A 20,623-nucleotide genomic window follows, 5' to 3' on the forward strand; every position below is an offset into this window, starting at 1 on the left:
CTCTCCATCTGATATGCCCCTCTGACTCTCATCACTGGGGCTCGAAGATGCTCCTGTATCCAGTATGTCCTCAGGTTTTTGTCACTGGGGCTAAGTGATGCTGCTCCTGTAGTTGATCTGTACTTCTGATTTTTATCAATGGAGTTCAATGTTGCTTTTGTATCTACTCTGGGATCCAGAACTGCTCCTATATCTATTATGTTGCTTTGTGTCTTGCCACTGGAGCTCGGTGATGCCTTTGTATATACTATTTTGCTTTGATTCTCGTTAATGGGTCTTGGTGATGCTCTTGTACTTGGTCTGGCACTTTTCTCCTCGCGAAATCTGATGTTCCCCGATCTAGCCGACCCCTCTCATTCTCATTATTGGGGCTCAAAGATGGTTCTTCAGTTGGTGTCTCCCATTCGTTTCCATGATTAGGGCTCACTGCTGCTCCCAAATATTTTTTTTATTCCCGTTTCCGGGTCCAAGGGCAGCTTCACACCGTGGTAGAAACCGCTGTTTTCTCTTTCTCCTCCTACATTAATGCGTTTCCGCATCGGCACCCAAAAGTAAAACATTCCGTAAATAACCTCATGGTACCGCAGAGGAAAGTCGGGGACTAGCAGCCTCGTCTACATGTGGTTCTTCTAATATTATAGCAATACCCTCCCCTTTAAAGTAACTTTGTTCATCTTTGTCCTTAAGACGGAACAAAGCAGTTTACCAACAAAGGCGCCTCGAGCCAGGAGGGGGCGGAGTTTAATGTCACGTGACGCCGAGCAAGGTCCTCCTCTTTTGTCGGATGCTTCCGTTTCCGGGTGGTGATTGGCGTTATGTTTTACCATGTGAGTGTTCGCCTTATCCCTCGGCGCAGAATATTGCGTTCTGCCTTTTCCCGTTTCTTGAATCCGCCCCGCCGATTTATCTTCTCCATTCCAAGCTCTGACTCCTTTCCTGAAATCCGTCTCTCCCTTTAGTGCCATCGGGTGCTGCGTCTGTTTACATTGAGTGGCAGTTCTCCCGAGAGCTCGTAAGCTGTGGTGTTATTAATCTAGGGCAGGGGTCTCCAAACTTTTCGGCACGAGTGTCACACTCGGTACTTAAGCACTTTTCAGCGGGCCAAAGTGAAAAAAAAGATAAATAACTAGATATATGAGTTTTATTGAAAGCAGCAACATCACAGTCAAACGGATTTTGAAACAATCTAATTTTTCCGTAGCATTGGCATCCAAATCAGCAAATCGCTTCTGAAATTATTGTTTAAGATCTGAAATAACTAAGGGGGTCTTTTGCTAAGGCGCATTAGCCGATTTAGCGTAAACGCGTCCATCCTCTATAATAAATCCCTAAGCACGCATGCTCACTTAGGAGGTTATGATTCCTGCCGCTGTGATGTGTGCCTCCTGCCGAATTTGATTGGAGGCCCGTGGGGCGGCTTGAGCGGCGGTGGTGGTTTGACTCCTGTGCTGCCGGGACACCTCACCCTCAGACCAGCAAATGCAGCATCTGCAAGGCATTTGCTAGGCCGGCCCACTTCAATAATGCGAAGTGGGCCGGCCTAGCAAAAGCCCCGAGGCTGCCCGGGCTAGCGGATGCTGGATAGGGGGAGCAGGGAAAGGAGAAGGCCTATTGCTGGATGTAAGGGTAAAAGGAAGGGAGAAGGCCTACTGCTGGACAGGGGGAGCAGAGAAGAGGTGCTGCTGGATAGAGGGGAGGTAAAAGGAAGGGAGAAGGGGTGCTGCTGGACAGGGGGAGCAGGGAAGTGGTGCTGCTGAAGGGGGGGAGGTAAAAGGAAGGGAGAAGGCCTACTGCTGGACAAGGGGGAGCAGGGAAGAGGTGCTGCTGGACAGGGGGGGAGGTAAAAGGAGGGGGTGCTGCTGGACAGGGGGAGCGGGGAAGTGGTGCTGCTGGACGGGGGGGGAGGTAAAAGGAAGGGAGAAGGCCTACTACTGGACAAGAGGGAGCAGGGAAGAGGTGCTGCTGGACAGGGGGGAGGTAAAAGGAAGGGAGAAGGCCTGCTGGACAGGGGGAGCAGGGAAGAGCTGAACAGGGTAAATGAGGGAGCAGGGAAGAGGTGCTGCTGGACAGGGGGGAGGTAAATGAAGGGTGAAGGGCTGTTGCTGGACAGGGGAAGCAGTGAAGGGGTACTGCTGGTCAGGGGGGAGGTAAAACAAAGGGAGAAGGGCTGCTGCTGGACAGGGGGAGCAGGGAAGGGGTGCTGCTGGACAGGTATTGATGGATAGGGGGAGCAGGGAAGAGGTGCTGCTGGCCAGGGGGGGAGGTAAAACGAAAGGAGAAGGGCTGTTGCTGGACAGAGGGAGCAGGGAAGGGGTGCTGCTGGACACGGGGGAGGTAAAAGAAAGGGAGAAGGGCTACTGCTGGACAGTGGGAGCAGGCAAGGGGTGGTGGTGGACAACCAAGGAAAGAGAGAGACAGAAAGAAAGACAGACAGACAGCGGCCAAGGAGAGAGAGAAAGAAAGACAGACACACATCTGTTCTAGTACCCGTTAATGAAATGGGCTTAAAGACTAGTAGAATATAATGGATGTGTTAGCATTTAGCGCACACTAAATCGACTAGTTTGCCTTAGTAAAAGACCCCCTAAATTTGCGAACGAGAAAGGGTGAAGCAGAATTTCCTTTTTATGCAATTTTGCACAGTATAGCATATGAGCTACCTACAATGCAGCAAATTGGCACTGTTGATCGAGGCCAAACAAGAAATACCGAGAAGTATACAATTATGATTCAATATTAAATAAAGTTGTGAATAATATTAATATTAACATAATATGGAATATCAATATATTTTGAACACAATTTTAATTAATGCATTTGAAATCTTATCAACATCCTGTGCTTTGCTTTTTTTTTTTTTTTCAGATTCTCATTGGAACATTACCTTTTATATTTGAATATAAGTAGAGACCCCCATTTTTCTGCATCCAGCCTCCTCCCTGCCAGGCACTGCACACAGTCCCCTTCCCTCCCTCTCAGGCTCTGCACCCTGTCCTCCCTCCCTGTCCTGTCCATCGTTCCTCCTCTGCTGCTGGAATCCCTGGTAGTCCAGAGGTGTAGCGGGCAGGAGCGAGGAAAGCTTGCGGCCCGGTGGAGGCCTGCAATAAGTCTGAGAGGGGGCGGATGGGTGCTGGCATTTCCACACAATTCTTCCATGGATTGGATGTGGTCCTTGGGCCATACTTTGGAAACACCTGATCTAGGGGATAGAAGGGAAGTCGAAGAGTGTCGTGTCAGGATCTCGCTTCTTTTCCTCCACAGATTTCCCTAGAGCATGAAATCCTGCTCCATCCCCGTTACTTTGGGCCAAATCTTCTTAACACCGTCAAACAGAAGCTGTTCACTGAAGTGGAAGGCACCTGCACCGGCAAGTAAGTGATTGTGCAAGCGCTCCTCAGGGGAGTAGCATAAATATCTGCATAATTTGTAATCTGTAATACAAGTTAGTAATTGAAGCTTCTAAAGCCTTAATTGGACAACATAGTTTAATCCGTAGGACCATGCTAATGTTGAATGGAAGTTCCTGTACAGATGGGTTGTGTACCCCCAACTCGCTAGTTGGATTTTAGAAGACATCAGTTATTTTTCTCAGCTCTACCTCCTTGTTGCTCTGAGCAGTGCCCTCTCCAGTCTTCTACAAGCAGTTGAGAAGGTGTCTTTTCCTCTGCTTTGCACTAGGCTTGCTATTTTCAAATATGAATCAGATCTTTGTTGAGGTTCCCCTGTGCTAAGAGGTTCCCAGTAGTCCTGGGACAGCTCTGTCTAGTGGAGCGGTAGACATTGGGGTCTGCAGCCAGGAGGGCAATTCTTTCAGAAAAGTATATAACATAACATAAATTTTTATTTATGCAGTTCTATGCGATTTACAAAAGAGGTAAAACTGACAATAAGACTCTCGAAGATACAAAGGTGGTTGACAGTATACAATACAATTTTTATTTGTATACTGCTAATACCTCCATGAAGTTCACAGCAGTTTATATAAGTAATTCTGGTGACACAAATTAAAAACTAGTGTTACAGTAGGAATTATTAGTAACAAATTCATGAAATAGATAGGTCTTTTTTGAAACATTTAAAATTAGATTGCTGGTTAATATTAGTTGGTAATGCTTTCCACTTATGTGCTGCTTGATTTGCCCATATCTAATGTTCCTAATGACTGGATACCAAAAATCATTGTTTCTTAGGTTCAAAGATGGATTATTAGAAAATTTAACAAGATGTGGCATATACTTGAATATAAGTCGATCCGAATATAAGTCGAGACCCCATTTCCCCCCCTAAAAGGAGGAAAAATGGTTGACTCAAATATGTCAGGCGGCTTAATATTCAAATGCCCTGCCAGAATCTGCACCCAGTGCCCCCTCCCTCCCATGTCAGGCTCTGCACACATCCCCCTTCCCTCCCTCCTCTGTCAGGCTCTGCACCCAGCAACCTCCCTGCCAGGCACTGCACACAGCCCCCTTCCTCCATGCCTCCCTCCAAGGTTCTCCACCCTGTCCCCCCTCCATGCCCTGTCTATCATACTTCCTCTGCCGCTGGAATCCCTGGTGGTCCAGAGGTATAGCAGGGAGGAGCGAGCTTTCTGCTCTCCTGCTCGCTGCTAATCCGGTCGGTCGCTGCCTGCTGTGAGTTACGGCCTCCAACCGCTGAGCCGTACTGAGCAGGAGCGCACTTTGGCATTGCTGGTTGGCGCTAAGCGGCTTCCTGAATGGCTCCTGCTAATTCTCGCTTTTCCTTGCATTAAAGCTGAAAAATTCTCCACACTTTAGCATAGGCCGCCACTGTTGCTAGCTTTCTAGATCTGAGGAAAGTCGATATCACCAACTCCGAATATCCTTTCCAAGCTAAGGTTTATTTATTTAATTTATTTAACAAATTTCTCAACCGCCTATTACTAGGCGGCTTATAAATAGCAACATTCATAAAATAATTAAAAACATACAAAAAAACAAAATTTATACAATCAATAAACATTTAAATCCTTCAGTAAGATCAATTTTTCCACAGTACTCTACTATATTGCAATCCAGGTTATGTGATCAATAGTCATGCAACAAGAGCAAAGCATTACAGATTAAATACTATGGGCCCCTGCAACAGAATTCCGTGATGCAGTGGTAATTTGAAACAGCAGTTGGATCCTTTCCAGGCTTCCATTCCTGAGGTCCTCTCATTCCTGCAGGAAGGAATAGAGAAGGGTTTCGCAGTTGAATCTCTTAAAGTTAAGTAACTAGTCTTTCATGCTTCTGAGCCAGAGTAGATTGGGCATCTCTAGCCTCTCATCCAGATGTTTCCAGGTTCCTGAAGGGAGCATTGACGCTCTGCTCTCCAGTGAGTCAGCTGTTTCCAACGTGGAATCAAGTTAACCCCTACAAACCTCCTAAATATCCTTTCTAGTACGACGCTATTCTGAAACCTGTGGGTAGTGTTTATTAGGTCTATTGAGGCTTATATATACGCTAAGAAATTCAATCACATTACGCCTTTACTTGAGAAAGCACATTGGTTACCGGTCGCCTATCGAATAATGTATAAACTATGTTTGCTCACTCTCAAATCTATAATTTTCAAACCCCAGCATTTATTTATAAACTTTTAATCCCCTATAATACTTCGAGAGTATTACGGTCAACCGAACAACATCTATTGGTTGTTCCTTCGTTAAAAGTTATTAGTACATGACGTCATTCTATTTTCTCAGTTATGGCTCCCCTAGCCTGGAATGCCCTGCCAGTTTATTTAAGAGAAGAAAGAATTCTTGACAAATTTAAGAGCAAACTTAAGGGCTTCCTTTTTAAAGACGCTTTTAATGATTAATTGAATTCTTTTCATTTTTAATATTTTATATTAAATTTCTTCCCCTTTTCCCAATGTTATTTTACCTTAATTGTTTCTTTTGTATTGAATTGTATTTCTTCCCACAACTTTACCTTTTTCTGATCATGTATGTTAAATAGTCTTGTTGGTTATGTTTAGTCATGTTATTTTATGTTATTTATTTTTATGATATTTTAATATGTTTAATATTAATTTTTATTAGTTATGTATGTTTACCCTAACTTTGTAATTTTTAGCTGTACATCGCTTAGAATCTGGAATAGGCGATTAATCAAATCCTATAATAAACTTGGAAACTTATATGATTACATATTACATTAATGATTTCTATTCTGCCATTACCTTGCGGTTCAAGGCGGATTGCATAAAATTGTCAAGATGATACAGAATACATAAAGTGGATTCCATGAGAATTGTCAAGATATTAGGAGATAGATAAGGAGTGGTTTGAACATTTTTGATTTGCTAAGAAGTAGATTGTAACGTAGGTGATGCTTGGGAGGATCTGTTTTTGTTATATAGGTTTTATGTGTTTTTTGAAGAGTAGGGTTTTTGTTTCTTTTTTGAAGGTTTTGTAGTCTGTGTTTGAAAATAGCAGATTGGTGAACTGTCTGTTCAGTTTTGCTGCTCTGGTGGCCAGTAGGTTGTCATACATTTTTCTTCGTTTGACATTTTTGGTTGGCAGGTGTATGAATGGTGTGTGGGTTCTCCTGTGTCTGGTTGAGGTGGATCAAGTTAGTCGGTTGTTCCAGTAGGATGGGATGTCTCCGTTTATGGCTTTAAATAGTAGGCAGTGGAATTTGAAATGTACTCTTGCTTGTATAGGGAGCCAATGAGAGTCGTGGTATGCCTCTGTGATGTGGTCGTATTTTTTCAGCGAATAGATGAGTCTTAAGGGCCGAGTGGAAAACTCTGGAATTGTGGCCCTGCTAGCACCAGGGATTTCTCTCCCCAAGAGCGCAGTTCCCCAGTAACTGCCATGTGCAAGTCGGGAATACTCAGTCATGATAATGATTTTATTTTAATGCTTTTGCATCTCCCAGTCAGGGTCCTCTATAGTAGAAGATGCTGCTGCATCCCAGGGAGGGCAGGATATAGGTTTGGAGGAGGCTCTGGACCTTGTCAAGGGTCCAGCTGTGTGCAGGCTGTTTAAACCTTCAGTTCTTATGGGGACGATCATAGAATCCCTCCTAGAATTGAAGCTAGAGCAAGGGTACACAACTCCGGCCCTCGAGGGCCGAATCCAGTCGGGTTTTCAGGATTTCACTAGTGAATATGCCTGAGATCTATTTGCCTGCACTGCTTCCATTGTAAGCATATTGATCTCATGCATATTCACTGGGGAAATCTTGAAAACCTGGGCTGGCGAGGGCCAAAGTTGTACACCCCTGAACTAGAGGCTTCTCAGTCCTCTGACATGCAGTGCTTGCTTATGAGCAGCACTAAGGCACAGACCTCTTGCTGTCACTCACATAAGAACATTACAAAAATGCTTATGGATCGTTGGGAGGTTTCTAAGGGGTCCCTTTGGGTGGTCAAAGCTAAGTCAATTCTCTATCTGATGAATGCCACATTTAACCAGCTTTTTGTCCCCCCAAAGGTGGATTCACTGGTAGTACAGGTTACCAAACGTACCTCCCTTCCCAGTGAAGGCAACATGGTATTAAAGGATGCCCAGGACCACAGATTAGATTTTGCGCACAAAAGGCTCTTTGAGGCCTCAGCCTCAGGATTGAAAGCAACCACGGCAACGTCTTTTTGTCACCCTAGCTTGCAATTCAAAGTTGTGCCACGATCCAGACACTATTGTGGACAAAGATTTCCAGTTTTTAGTGACTTGTGTGGATTACATGGCTGATGCTCGGTTCTGACCTTTTCAGAGTCGTGAACAAGATGTCAGCTTACTCCATTTCCATCCACAGGATGCTGTGGATCAAACGGTGAGGAATTCATCCTCGAAGGCGACCCTGAGTAAACTGCAATTCCAGGGACAGATATTTTGTGAAAGGCTTGGATGATCTTATGGCCAGTGTGCAGGACTGTGTAAGCCAATATTCTTGCTGGACAGCAGTCCTTGAGCTCTTAGGCAAGATTTGGCAACCTGACGCTTGCAAGCCATATGCGACTCTTTGACCATATGGCTGCAGCTCTTCTTTTACTTCAAAGGGTTAATGGCAGCAATTCATACAACTGCCTGCTGCTAATCTGGAAACAGAGCCAGTATTGGGGGAGGGCAAACAGGGCAACCGCCCTGGGTTCCACAGCTCTGGGAAGGCCCCCTGTGGACTTGCATGCTTTCCCCCTTCTTTTTGGCGCTGGTCTGACGTCACCCTCACCTTTCCCATCCCGCTGACAAACTGACTGCGACAGCGATTCTGAAGCGCTGCTTGTGGCCTCCCTGCTTTCCTTCTGCTGCGATCTGCCCCCAAAGTTTCTCTTGGATGAACGGTGACAGAAAGAAAAGCTGGGAGGAGGCCGCAGGCATCGCTTCAGAATCACTGCCATGGCCAGTTTGTCAGCAGGATGGGGAAGGCGAGAGTGATGTTGCACCGAAAGAAGGGGAAAGTCATACCAGCCCAAGGAAGCCATCTGGACCAGCTGGCTTTTAAAAAAAAGTAGAATGGGAGAAGGGTTTATTTATTTATTTTTTAATTCTTTATTCATTTTTCCATCTTACAACAAGTGCACAATACTACATCATATTAACTTTTACATATCACTTGATATTCATACAATTATGATTTTACATACATGAATTTATTCCCCCACCACATCCACACTTCCCACAAGTAATTTAATTCAAAATATAATTTATATATTATATTTCAATCTATTAATCAGACCTTTAAAAGAACTATTTACCCTCCCCCTACATGTAAATGTACTTTCATTAGGAAAATGATGTCTATTCATTGCAATAATTTGTTAATGGCCCCCAAATTTTTTAAAAATTATTATAATTCCCTTTTTGTATGGCAATTGATCTTTCCATTTTATAAATATGACATAATGAATTCAGGCTAGGGGTGGGGGGAGATGAAAGGGAAGAACTTGTGGGGCCTGGGAAAGAGGCAGTGGTCTGGAGGGAGAGAAGAGAAAAGGAAAGAGGTTGAATGCAGGGTGGTAGGATAAAATGGCTCTTTGCTTTAAAAAGTTTGCTGACCCCTGCCCTAGGGGAGTCTGGTCGGGGTAATTTTCAGACCTTCAGGCGCTACCAGCAGTTCTTGAGAGAGCCTTTGGGTAAGAGATTGTTTCAGACCTCAAGACAAAGATTTAGAGGGGCCAGGCACCCTGAATCTTCAGGATCCCACTCTGCCACAGCTTCAAAGAAACAGTTATGACATCAGGCTGTTAGCCGAACCACCACACATCGTGAGAGATTGTCGGCCTATTTGGGGGTGTGGGCAGAGATTACCACAGATCACTGGGTACTGGACATTATACGGGAGGGAGCTCGAGTTCTTTCATCCCCTCCCAGACCTTTTTATAGACTCCCCAGCAGGAAAGCCAGAAAAAGTAGCCAAAGTCAGAGTGACAGTGCAAAGATTGCTGGACACCATAGAGCCTGTACCAGAGGAAGTCTTGGGCTCCGGCAGATACTCATTATACTTCATTGTGCCCAAGAGAGACCCTGAAGATTGGAGGCTGATTCTAGACTTCAAAGCAGTGAATGTGCCTTTCAAGATACCACATTTCCAAATGGAGGCGGTGAGGTCGGTGATTGCATCAGTGGCGCCAGGAGAGTTTCTTGTCTTCTTGGATTTGACTGAGGTCTATCTGCACATGTGTCCACCACCACCCCTTCACTGCTCCCCTTATCCAGCAGCAGCCCTTCTCCCTTTGTTTTACCTCCCCCCTGTCCAGCAGTAGGCCTCCCTTCCTTTTTCTTCCCCCCCTGTCCATCAGCACCTCTTCCCCTGTCCATCAGCATCTCTTTCCTGCTCCCCCCTGTCCAGCAGTACGCCTCCTTCCTTTTCCTGCCCCCCCTGTCCATCAGTACCTCTTCCTCTATCCATCAGCACTTCTTTCCTGCTCCCCTTGTCCAGCAGTATGCCTCCCTTCCTTTTTCTGTCCCCCCCTTTCCATCAGCACCTCTTCCCCTGTCCAGCAGCACTCGTTACCTCCATTCGCGTCTGCCCTCCGCCGACATCCGCCTTAAGCCGCCGCGGCCTGCAGGCGCCGACAGCTGCCGTGTGCGCCTGAAGCCGACAGCCACCTCGGTAGCGATTCTACCATCCCTGCCACCACCACTGCTTGAGAGACCCGCCGGTCAGCGTGTCTGGGGCTCAGGAGGAGAAGTCCTGGTGTCGCGCATGCGCATTCCCACTGACCACAGCCCTACAGATCAGGGAACACGGCAGTAAGAGTGCGCCTGCGCACTTAGCATTTTCTTATTATAGATAATGTGAGCAGAACAGGCATGTTTTTATTGGGGAGTGTCCATGTATCCCTCTCTATTCTGTTTCCTCTTCGGGGCTGACCATCTGCTTTGGTATGAATTGAGGTATTTGAGGACAGCCCAGAAAGATGGGGAGGTAGAGCAAAAGAATGCTAATGAAGCTTCCTAAAATAATTCTCACGATAAGGGATTGACTACCCACAGGTTCAGGAATGGAGTGTCTGTCTACCAGAAAGATTACCAAGGTAAGAAACTAATCTTTCCATATGAACAGATATTTATTCTTATCAAGATGAAAAGATCTAAATCATTACCTATCAGATCTGAATCTGTTTATGAAGTTTCATTAAAAAAAAAATTGTTTTTAAATATTTAATTCTCTGATTTTAGTGACAATTGTAATATTCTGATACACTTGATTGTGAATCTGCAATGAATCAAAGATGTAGGCCCTCTTTTACAAAGGTGTGCTAAGCGTTTTATTGCGCTAAATGCTAATGCGTCCATAGGATAACATGCACGCGTTAGCATTTAGTGTGCGCTAAAAAGCATAGCACACCTTTGTAAAAGAGGGGGCAAGTGATTGAGTTATAGAAGCATTGATATTGTATTGTGTTGTATTTGTTTTACCACGTTGAACACAAAGTATTAAAACAGTTTACCTTTTTTGACCATTTCCTGACCCTGGGTTATGATTGTAGGAGAAGTATTGCAAGCCAGTAAAAGCTACAACACTTTTTTTCTTTTTCTTTGAGATACAAATCTTCATAATAGAACAAGAGATTCCCTAAATAAGTTTCCTCATACAAGAGTTGTGAATGTGCGTGTTTAATAAGTACAGTGTGTACTGCAAAGGTATTATGTTAGAATTCATGCATGATTTAGTAAGTGATCGTAGCTTTTAGAGCCCCTCAGGACACATCAATGCTTTCTGAGTTTCCTGTATACATGCTCTGGTTCTGCTGTATTCCTTAGGAAATGCCCTATCTCTGCTATGGTCGTGTCACTCTGCCGAGGGGGCAGCATAATACCATATTTTCTTTTCTTTTTTTTTTTTTAATTATTTATTTATAATTTCTATACAACCAATAAAAATGGTACAGAGAAATACTGAAATACATATATTTAAGTCAATACAGACTAAAGACAGTGTACAAAGCAATATATTCATTATTATAGTCCTCAAGTGGGGAGGTAGGCAAGACATACAAGAAACCCCCTGGGGAGAAGGGATACAATTATGAAAACGTAAAGAAAAGAGCAGTAGTTAGATATTTAACCTACTATTTAAACTAAATTCCGCACTAAACACTTGATTCATTCTGGCTGCAATGGCATCCCTTTACTCTCTAAGAAAAAACCTAATTGGGCAGGCTCAAAAAATATATATTTACTAGTGTTTAAGCCTGTTACAATAACGGGTGCTAGAGTAGATGTCTGTATGTCTTTTTTGTTTTTTATTTGTCTCTCTCTCTCTCCCTGGACGCTGTCTGTCTGTCATTCTTTGTGTCTGTGTCTCTCCCTGGTCCCCTGTCTGTGCGTCTTTCTTTCTGTCTGTCTCCCCGGCCCCCCTGCTTGCCAAAGCAGCCTCCTTTCCCTCTCCCCCTGTTGTGCAATGCCTGCCTGCTTCTTGGCCCCCTTCTGTTCCCCCCATGATTGCTCTCTGCCCCAGAAAAACCATCCCCCCAAAACAGCCCCCTTTCCCTCCCCCCCTGGCCCCCAGTTGTGCCATGCCTGCCTGCTCTGTGGCCCCCTTATTTCCCCCCCATGATTGCTTTCTGCCCCCAGAACAACCCCCCCCCCAAAGCAGCCCCCTTTCCCTCTCCCCCTGTTGTGCAATGTCTGCCTGCTCCGTGGCCCCCTTCTGTTCTCCCCCATAATTGCTGTCTGCCCACAGCACAACTCTCCTTCCAAAGCAGCCCCCTATCCCCCTGTTGTGCAATGCCTGTTTGCTCCATGGCCCCCTTCTATTCCTCCCCCCCATGATTGTTTTCTGCCCCCAGCACAACCATCCCCCCAAATCAGCCCCCTTTGCCTCTCCCCCTGTTGTGCAATGCCTGCCTGCTTCGTGGCCCCCCTTCTGTTCCTCCCCCCTCCCTGATTGCTGTCTGCCCCAGCACACCCCTCCCCCCAAAGCAGCCCCCTTTCGCTCTCCCTCTGGCCCCCTGTTGTGCCATGCCTGCCTGCTCTGTGGCCCTTTTCTGTTCCCCCATGATTGCTGTTGGCCCCCAGCACAACCATCCCCCCCAAAGCAGCCCCCTTTGCCTCTCCCTCTGGCCCCCTGTTGTGGCATGCCTGCCTGATCCGTGGCCCTTTTCTGTTCCCCCCATGATTGCTGTCGGCCCCCAGCACAACCATCCCCCCAAAGCAGCCCCCTTTGCCTCTCCCCCTGTTGTGCAATGCCTGCCTGCTGCTTCGTGCACTCAGCACAACCCTCCCACCAAAATAGCTCCCTTTTCTGCCTGCTCCATAGCCCTTTTTTGGCTTCCCCTCTCATTCTTACCTCCGTCCATCCATCCATGGTTCCTGCCACCGCTGCCGCTCCTGTTCCTGTTCAAAGCAGCCTGATGAGGTTCGCGGTCGGCTGTATTGAACCTCGCAGGCCGCTCTCCATATGGTTGCATGTTCCTTCAGACGTGATCACATCAGAGGGAACGTGCTTCATGTGGAGAGCGGCCTGCGAGGTTCAATACAGCCGGCCGCGAATCTCATCAGGCCGCTTCAAACAGGAGCGGCAGCGTTTGGTGCGGGAGGGGGGAGTCGTCGGGCTGTGGAGGCGATCGTTGGCTGGCTGTGGTCCCGGTTTGGAGAGGGCAGGGGTTGTCTGTCCAGCGTCTTCCGATTTGTGTTGCCGCCGCATCCGCACTCTTGCTGGCCAAGTAAGGCTGGGGAGTCGCGTTTCAGATTCCCTTGGTAGGTAAATTAAGAATCCTTAGATTCAAATTTTTTTGCTGATTTTCCAAATTTTCAATCTTCCTCAGAAACATCATTTTATCAGTCATTTGTTTTGACAGCAAATTTTTATTCTCAGTTGTTAGTTTCTCTAATTTAGAAAAGTCAATCTTCTGCTGTTGAACTGATGTCTCCAAAAGGGTTATCTTGGAAGAGGAGTTTAAAGTAATAGATATAAAGTTTGTACAAACCGAGTGCAGGTTTTCAATTGCAGATCATATAGAGTCAAGGGTCACTGCCTGTGGTTTCTCCAGTGGCTTGAGGGGGGAGATGATTGCCAGATTTCCATGGGCTATGTCCCCAGAGAGCAAACTCCGGGCTCCCTCAGCCTCCCCACCGCTGGTTCCCTCAGGTTTAGCGTTCCCAAGTTGCAACGACTCCTGTCCCAGAGTCGGCATCGCTGAAATCACATCCGGGTCAACCTCGGGTGCAGTGCGCATCATGCTCGATGTATTCGGCATGTCTTCCAACTGCATCCGCTCTCCCGAAGTTTTGCCGGGCATTGGGGGTGCGTACGGTCCTCGTGGGCTCAGCAAAAGTTCGCCGTCCAAGCTGTGATCCACCCCAATCACAGCAGCAGATACGCCCGGTACGTAGGTTTGGACTGTGTATGATGTTATAGCAGTCTGTCTTGGGGTTGAAGAGCCAGGGAAAGGTGGAGGAAAACCTCTCTGTTTTCCCCTTCTTTTAGGCATCGGAAAAAAAAAAAAAAAAGGTATTTAAACAGTTTAACACGGAAAAAATTGCCGTTTGAAGAGAAGCTCTCAAACTAACGTCTGCTCAAGTCGCCATCTTGTCTCCTCTAATACCATATTTTCTGACTACTTCTGACCTGTGGTTTCTATGTTCCAGGTATGGCTTCGTGATCGCAGTTACCACTATTGATAACATCGGGGCTGGAGTCATTCAGCCTGGCCGTGGCTTTGTCTTGTACCCAGTGAAATACAAAGCCATTGTCTTCAGACCTTTCAAAGGGGAAGTGGTGGATGCGGTAGTGACCCAAGTGAACAAGGTAAAATGCTGTATTGGCACCCAGTAAATCAGAGAGATGGGGGAATTCTCTGCTAACTACTATGGTTTATTGGGCTTGACATGCCACCTGCACAAGCACCAAGGTAGTTTACAATAAAATATTGTAAAATACATAAAAATCATATTTGGAACACCAATTAATTATAGAAGAGTAGACATAGACAACAAAGGGAGGGGGAAGGACTGTAATACAGGAGTTCTGTTTGCACCACAGTGCGAAAGAGGCTCAATAAGTATTCTGGGAAGGCTAGTTTGAACAGATGTGTTTCTAGAGCAGATCTGAATTTGTGGTACGAGAGATCTATACATAAGTCTCTAGGTAGTTAGTTCCAGAGGGAAGTACTAAAAATCCAAATTCCGTATGATATTTTATTGTAAACTACCTCAATCGCAGCAAATTGATAACAAAAGATTAGTTTCTTACCTTTGTTAATCTTCTTTCTTGTAAATCCACACTTTATTCCAGGACCAGTGGGTTATTTCCGTCTATCTGCCAGAACTTTGTAGGAAGCCTTAAACTTCAGAGGCTTAAACCCCTCCCCTTCTTACTCATCACTGTCCCTGTGAACATCATTTAGTCTTAAAGCAGCCAGGAACATCTATAGAAGAGAAAAACAAGAGAAAAAGGGGAACGGGGACACTGCCCAACAAATAAGTCAGTTCTGCTCATATCAACAAAAGCAACAATGAAAAATGAGAGAACAGGTCATAAAATATTAGAAACCTGAGCAACAAAATAGTGCTACAAGAAGACACAGCCTGCACTGTCAGAAGGGTGCACCCGAGGGACCCACCAAAACGAAGTGCTAAATCTATTCTGATGGCACTCTTATAAAAGGCTTAGAAAACAGAAATCCAGCTTACCAGTACATATAAAGGCAGATAATTGGCAAATCAGCAAGGTATAGGACGGGTTCCCGGAATAAAGTGTGTATTTACAAGAAAGAAGATTAACAAAAGTAAGAACATAATCTTTCATTCTTGTACAATCCCACTTTATTCCGGGACCAGTGGGATATAACAGAGTAGTCCCAAAAATTCAGGGTGGGACTGATGAGCCCACTGCCAAAATAGAGGCAAAAGCTATAGAAGGATGCTACAGTGCATAGGAAGAGGTATGGCCAGTAGGAAAAAGGAAGCATTGATGCCTCTGTATAAGACTCTGGTGAGACCTTGTTTAGAATATTGTGTACAATTCTGCAGACTGCACCTTCAAAAAGATATAAAAAGGATGGAGTCGGTCCAGAGGAAGTCTACTAAAATGGTGCGTGGTCTTCGTCATAAGGCATATAGGGACAGGCTTAAAGATTGCTCAATATGTATAGTTTGGAGAAAAGGTGGGAGAGGGGAGATATAAGTCTTTCATTTGAAAGGAAGCTTTGGAATGAGAGGACATAGGATTAAGTTAAGAGGAGATAGGCTTATTTATAGAATGGGTGGTAGATATGTGGAACAGTCTCCCGGAAGAGGTGATGGAGACAGAAAGAAGAAGATTTTTTTTAAAAAAACCTCCAACAATTTTTAGATTGAATCAGGTTGGGCATACTACATGGACCATTCGGGTCTTTATCTGCCGTCATCTAATATGTTACTATGTTTGAATTCAGGAGAGTGCGGGATAGGTACATGGGATTTCTTAGAGAGAGGAAGAGATAATGGTTACTGTGAATTGGCAAACTGGATGGGCTATTTGGTCTTTATCTGCTACCGGTATCATGTTTCTAAAAGCAGCATCCTGCTTGGCTGCCACATTGATTCTGTAAAACTTGGTGAATGTATGCAAGGAGGACCAGGTAGCGGCCCTGCAAATCTCATTCAGAGAAACAGCCAATGACTCTGCCCAAGAGGCCAAAGCACCTCTGGTAGAATGATCCTGCACCATGAGGGGGGGGGGGGGCTTCTTTCCGGTCACATAAGCCACAGAAATTGACATACAAATCCACTTGGTAGCCTTAGAAGCTGACCTACCCTTGCGGGCAGGACCCGCCAGAACAAACAGGTAGTCAGAGAGGTGAAACTCATTGGTGACCTTCAAGTACCACAACACCTAATTCTGTTCCCTCGAACCAGAGGAAGCAAAAGCGGAAAGTCAGACTTCCTGATTCATATGGAAAGTGGAAACCACTTTGAGAAGAAAGGAAGGAACATTGCGCAGCATCACACTAGAACCTGTAATATGCAGAAAAGGATCCCGGCAGAAGAGAGCCTGAAGCTCTGAAACCCTACATGCTGAGGTAATAGCCACCAGGAAGACTTAATCGTGAGATCCATAAGGGACTCCTGCTCCAGAGGCTCATACGGTGGACAAGCCAGAGAACGGAGAACCAGGTTAAGATTCCAAGTTGGACAGGGAAGGTGTAACGGAGGCTGATGCTGCAGAGCATCCCACAGAAAATGAGCCACATCTGGATGAACTACTAATGAGCCCCTAAGAGAAGGAGGACCCATACATGAAAGACCAGCAATCTGCACCCAGAGAGAAGTTACCACTAGGCCCTTCTTCAAGCTATCCTGCAGTAACTCCAGGACCCGAGGGACTGATGGAACAGACGGGTCCACCTGTTGCAGGCCACACCAGGCCTGATAACATCTCCAAGCCTTCGCATAGGCAGCCACTGAATTTCCATTTGCTTTGTATTAATGTGGCAATTGTAGCTGAAGAATAGCCCCGGCTAGTCAAAGTTGCATGCTCAAGAGCCATGCCGTAAGACCAAAGCGATCCAGATCCTGCATTGCAATCAGACCCTGCGTGAATAGGTGAGAATGATAACTTTCAAGATGTCATACAAGGTATCAGCCATATAATCCACTCCCGAGATTATAAAATCCAAGTCACGAAGCACCACAGTGTCAGGATCATAGATCAGCTTGGAATGGCATGCCCTTGCCACAATAGAAGAGGCTGAATCACCTTAAAACCAGTGGCCACCGAATCAGACGCTTGAAGACAAAATCCACCCTTCAGTCCTGAACATCCTTCAGGACTACATCTCCGTCATTGGGGAGAGAAGTGCACTTGGTGACCTGCTCTATCGAATAATCTACCTTTAGGGAAGCAAAACGCTTGTTAAAGGCATCCACCGTGGGATAAAGCTGTGCCATGGTGCAAGTACATTTTAAGGGACCCTCAGGAGTTTCCCAGATGTCTGTAAGAATCCAAACAAGGTCAGGATGATCAGAAAAAGAAGCAGATTATAGCCTATGATCACTCATGAGGGAACATTCTGCAGTGACAGGTTGTTCAGACTGTAGCTTTAATTTCTGGAGAGATTCAGAGGTCAAATCACAATATGTGTGTGCTTGAAAAATTTTGCACAGTAGGATCCTCCTCCAAATCAGGGGCTCAATAATGATCCAAATCTACTACATCTGCGGCCACCGTGGTGCTTCCCTACAAAAGCAGAGACATGGAAAGTGTATCAGGTGCAACTGCGGGCACTGCTGGCACCCCTGAGGGGAGGCAGGAGAAAAGACCCTGATCCACAGGAGCAGGAGTCCCTGTTACTGGCACGGAATCCAGCGGAAGGGAAACAGGTAGAAACTTTCTAACCAAGTGTGCTTGATAAAGCATATTAACAAAATCCAGGGAACACCCATCCTCTGCGGCGGGAGCAAACCCCTGTGCACTAGGCTTGAACTGTTTGGAGGATATACAAAGTTTATCTTTTGAGACACACTTGCATTTCACCGAAACGTTACCTTCGCACTCCCCAGGGCACCTCGATACCAGTTTTGTGAGAATCGAGACAGAAGTACGAGTTGTGCAGGGACAGAAATCCCACCCGTCCCCACCCGTCCCCACCCATCCCCGCGAGGAATCCCTCCGTCCCCACCCGTCCCCGCGAGGAATCCCCTCCGTCCCCGCGAGGAATCCCCTCCGTCCCCACCGTCCCTATAAACTACAGAAATAGTTATTTCATTTAATTACCGTATGCTACTGAATTAAAGGCTCTGGTAGAAACCCATTTACAAATAAGCAAAAAGACCTTGGGAAGAATACATACTTTGAAAACGGGTTTCTACCAGATCCTCTAATGTTTATAAATTTTTATCAACACAACTAATATACTACTTTATCCTAAAGCAAAAAAAAAAAAAAAGAAATATAATGTTTTTCCTACCTTTGTTGCCTGGTTTCTGCTTTCCTCATGTTCTCATTCAATTCCTTCCATCCACTGTCTCTCTGTGTCTTCCATTTGCTCTGTTACTGTGCCTCTCCCTTTCTCCCCCCTTCCAAATTGGTCTGTCACCCATCTTCTTCCCTCCGCTCCCCCCATAGTCTGGCATCTCTGTCTTCTTCCCTGCCAGCGTCTTCTCCCCACTCTCTCTTCCCTATTTCCTTTCAGCTTCCTTCTCCCCCCCCATCTTCCCCATGTCCTTTCAGCGTCCTTCTTCCCCCCATCTTCCCCATGTCCTTTCAGCATCCTTCTCCACCCCTTTGCCTTCCCCATGTCCTTTCAGCGTCCTTCTCCCCCGTCTTCCCCATGTCCTTTCAGTGTCCTCCCCCCGTCTTCCCCATGTCCTTTCAGCGTCCTTCTCCCCCCGTCTTCCCCATGTCCTTTCAGCGTCCTTCTCCCCCCGTCTTCCCCATGTCCTTTCAGCGTCCTTCTCCCCCGTCTTCCCCATGTCCTTTCAGCGTCCTCCCCCCATCTTCCCCATGTCCTTTCAGCGTCCTTCTCCACCCCTTTGTCTTCTCCATGTGCTTTCAGCGTCCTTCTCCCCCGCCCCATCTTCCCCTTGTCCTTTCAGTGTCCTCCACCCCTTTGTCTTCCCCAGTGCTTTCAGCGTCCTTCTCCCCCCTCAGTTTTACCTTAAGTGTCTTTTCCTCTCCACTCCCTGCCCCTTACCTTTGTGGCGCTTCCCCGCCCGACTGACAACAGAACAGGCCCGGTCCAACAAACCTCCCTGCTCTGTAGCCGCAAATCTAAATTACCTTCTTACAGCAGCTGGAGTATTGAAGCTGCTGTAAGAAAGTAATTTAGATTTGCGGCTACAGGGCAGGGAGGTTTGTCGGACCAGGCCTGTTGTCAGTTGGTTGGGGGAAGCGCCACAAAGATAAGGGGACCTGGCCAGCTGTGCTGCACCCGGGGGTGGACCGCCCTCCCCACCCCCCCACCCCTTGGTAAGCCACTGCCTTTTCCCTACCTGCCCTGCCGCAGCACACAGCCGACCGGAAGTCTTCCTGATGTCAGCAATGACATCGTAGGGAGGGAGGGCTTTGCTTAAGCCCTCCCTCCGACGTCAGCGCTGACATCGGGAAGACTTCCGTTCGGCTGTGTGCTGTGGCAAGGCAGGTAGGGAGAAGACGAGCCTCGCGGCTGAGTACATCCAGCCCCGCAGGAACCCCGCGACTCTCCGAGGCGTCCCCATGGGATCCCCGCGACCCTAGGGGGCATCCCCACAGGATCCCCGCGACCCGAAGGGGGAACCCGCGGTATCCCCGTGGGATTCCCATCGTCCCCGTTCCCGTGCAGCTTTCTAGACAGAAGGCACTAGAAGACCCTCCTTGAAGGTCAAAGACACCGAATCCAGGCTAGCTTCGCACCATTTGTGGGCCGCATATGACAGCCATCTACTGCAAATGAAGCTGTTAAATGTAAAAAATAATTTTAAATTCAAATCGGAAAAAAATCCAAGATGGTTGCCGCGGGTGCCAATTTTAACTAGAAATAGCTGGGAAAAATCACAAAAACCCCCCCAAAAATTACAATTTAGGATTTTAGGGATGGGGGAGGGATTAAGGCATGCAGGGAAATCACCTAAAAACCTCTTTTAAAGACACCCCCCCCCCGAATTGCTGATTTAAGCTGTCAGCTTGTACTCGCAGAAAACACTGCAGACAGAGCTGAAACAGTTCATAGGGAGATTATATTCCGCAACTTGCTGGAAAGCTGGACTGTGAATTTTCTGACTGCCCCACCAGCCTGACGTCCACGGCTGATCACCTCCGCCACCCTCGGACATTCCACTCAGCATGCCTGGCGGAGGAACACAGTCTAGCCCCGATCCTGGAACTATGCAGCCTGAGCTCTGCCCACTAGCAGACGAACCTGGGGTGAGCTAGTTCCCAAAGGACTGGTCCCTGAGCCCTGATCTGATGTGCAGGCTGTCCAGAGGGCTTACTGACAAGCAGAGAACCCTTCAGAAGCAGGCTTTCCCCCAAAGGTTTGCGATCTCCCATAGTCAGAGCTGTCCCTGCAGGGAACCTCTGCAGCACAAGGGCAAAAACCGTGAACGCAAAGACTGAAATTACTCAAAATAAAACACGAGCAGAAAAGACAAGCTCCTACAGCCTGGCTTGTAGAAAGGAAAACTGATGTTATCCCAGGACAAGCAGGCAGGTATTATCACTAGTGGGTGATGTCATCCGACAGAGCCCCGATACGGACGTCTCAC

At 46.7% G+C, this 20,623-nt stretch overlaps 1 protein-coding gene across 2 annotated transcripts in view; it reads left to right on the plus strand.

Moving 5' to 3' along the window:
* The first annotated feature begins 695 nt into the window (after positions 1-695).
* The window catches only part of POLR2G (RNA polymerase II subunit G), a 59,342-nt gene continuing 39,414 nt past the window's right edge, over positions 696-20,623 (plus strand). For both annotated transcript variants that reach the window (XM_033956304.1, XM_033956305.1), the window contains exons 1-3: positions 696-827; positions 3,262-3,371; positions 14,048-14,207. In XM_033956304.1, coding sequence (XP_033812195.1) covers positions 816-827; positions 3,262-3,371; positions 14,048-14,207 — 282 coding nt within the window. In that variant the 5' untranslated portion in view covers positions 696-815. The remainder of the gene's footprint in view (positions 828-3,261; positions 3,372-14,047; positions 14,208-20,623) is intronic.

The sequence above is a fragment of the Geotrypetes seraphini genome, chromosome 8 (assembly GCF_902459505.1).
Source record: "Geotrypetes seraphini chromosome 8, aGeoSer1.1, whole genome shotgun sequence".
Classification (NCBI taxonomy): Eukaryota; Metazoa; Chordata; class Amphibia; order Gymnophiona; family Dermophiidae; genus Geotrypetes; species Geotrypetes seraphini.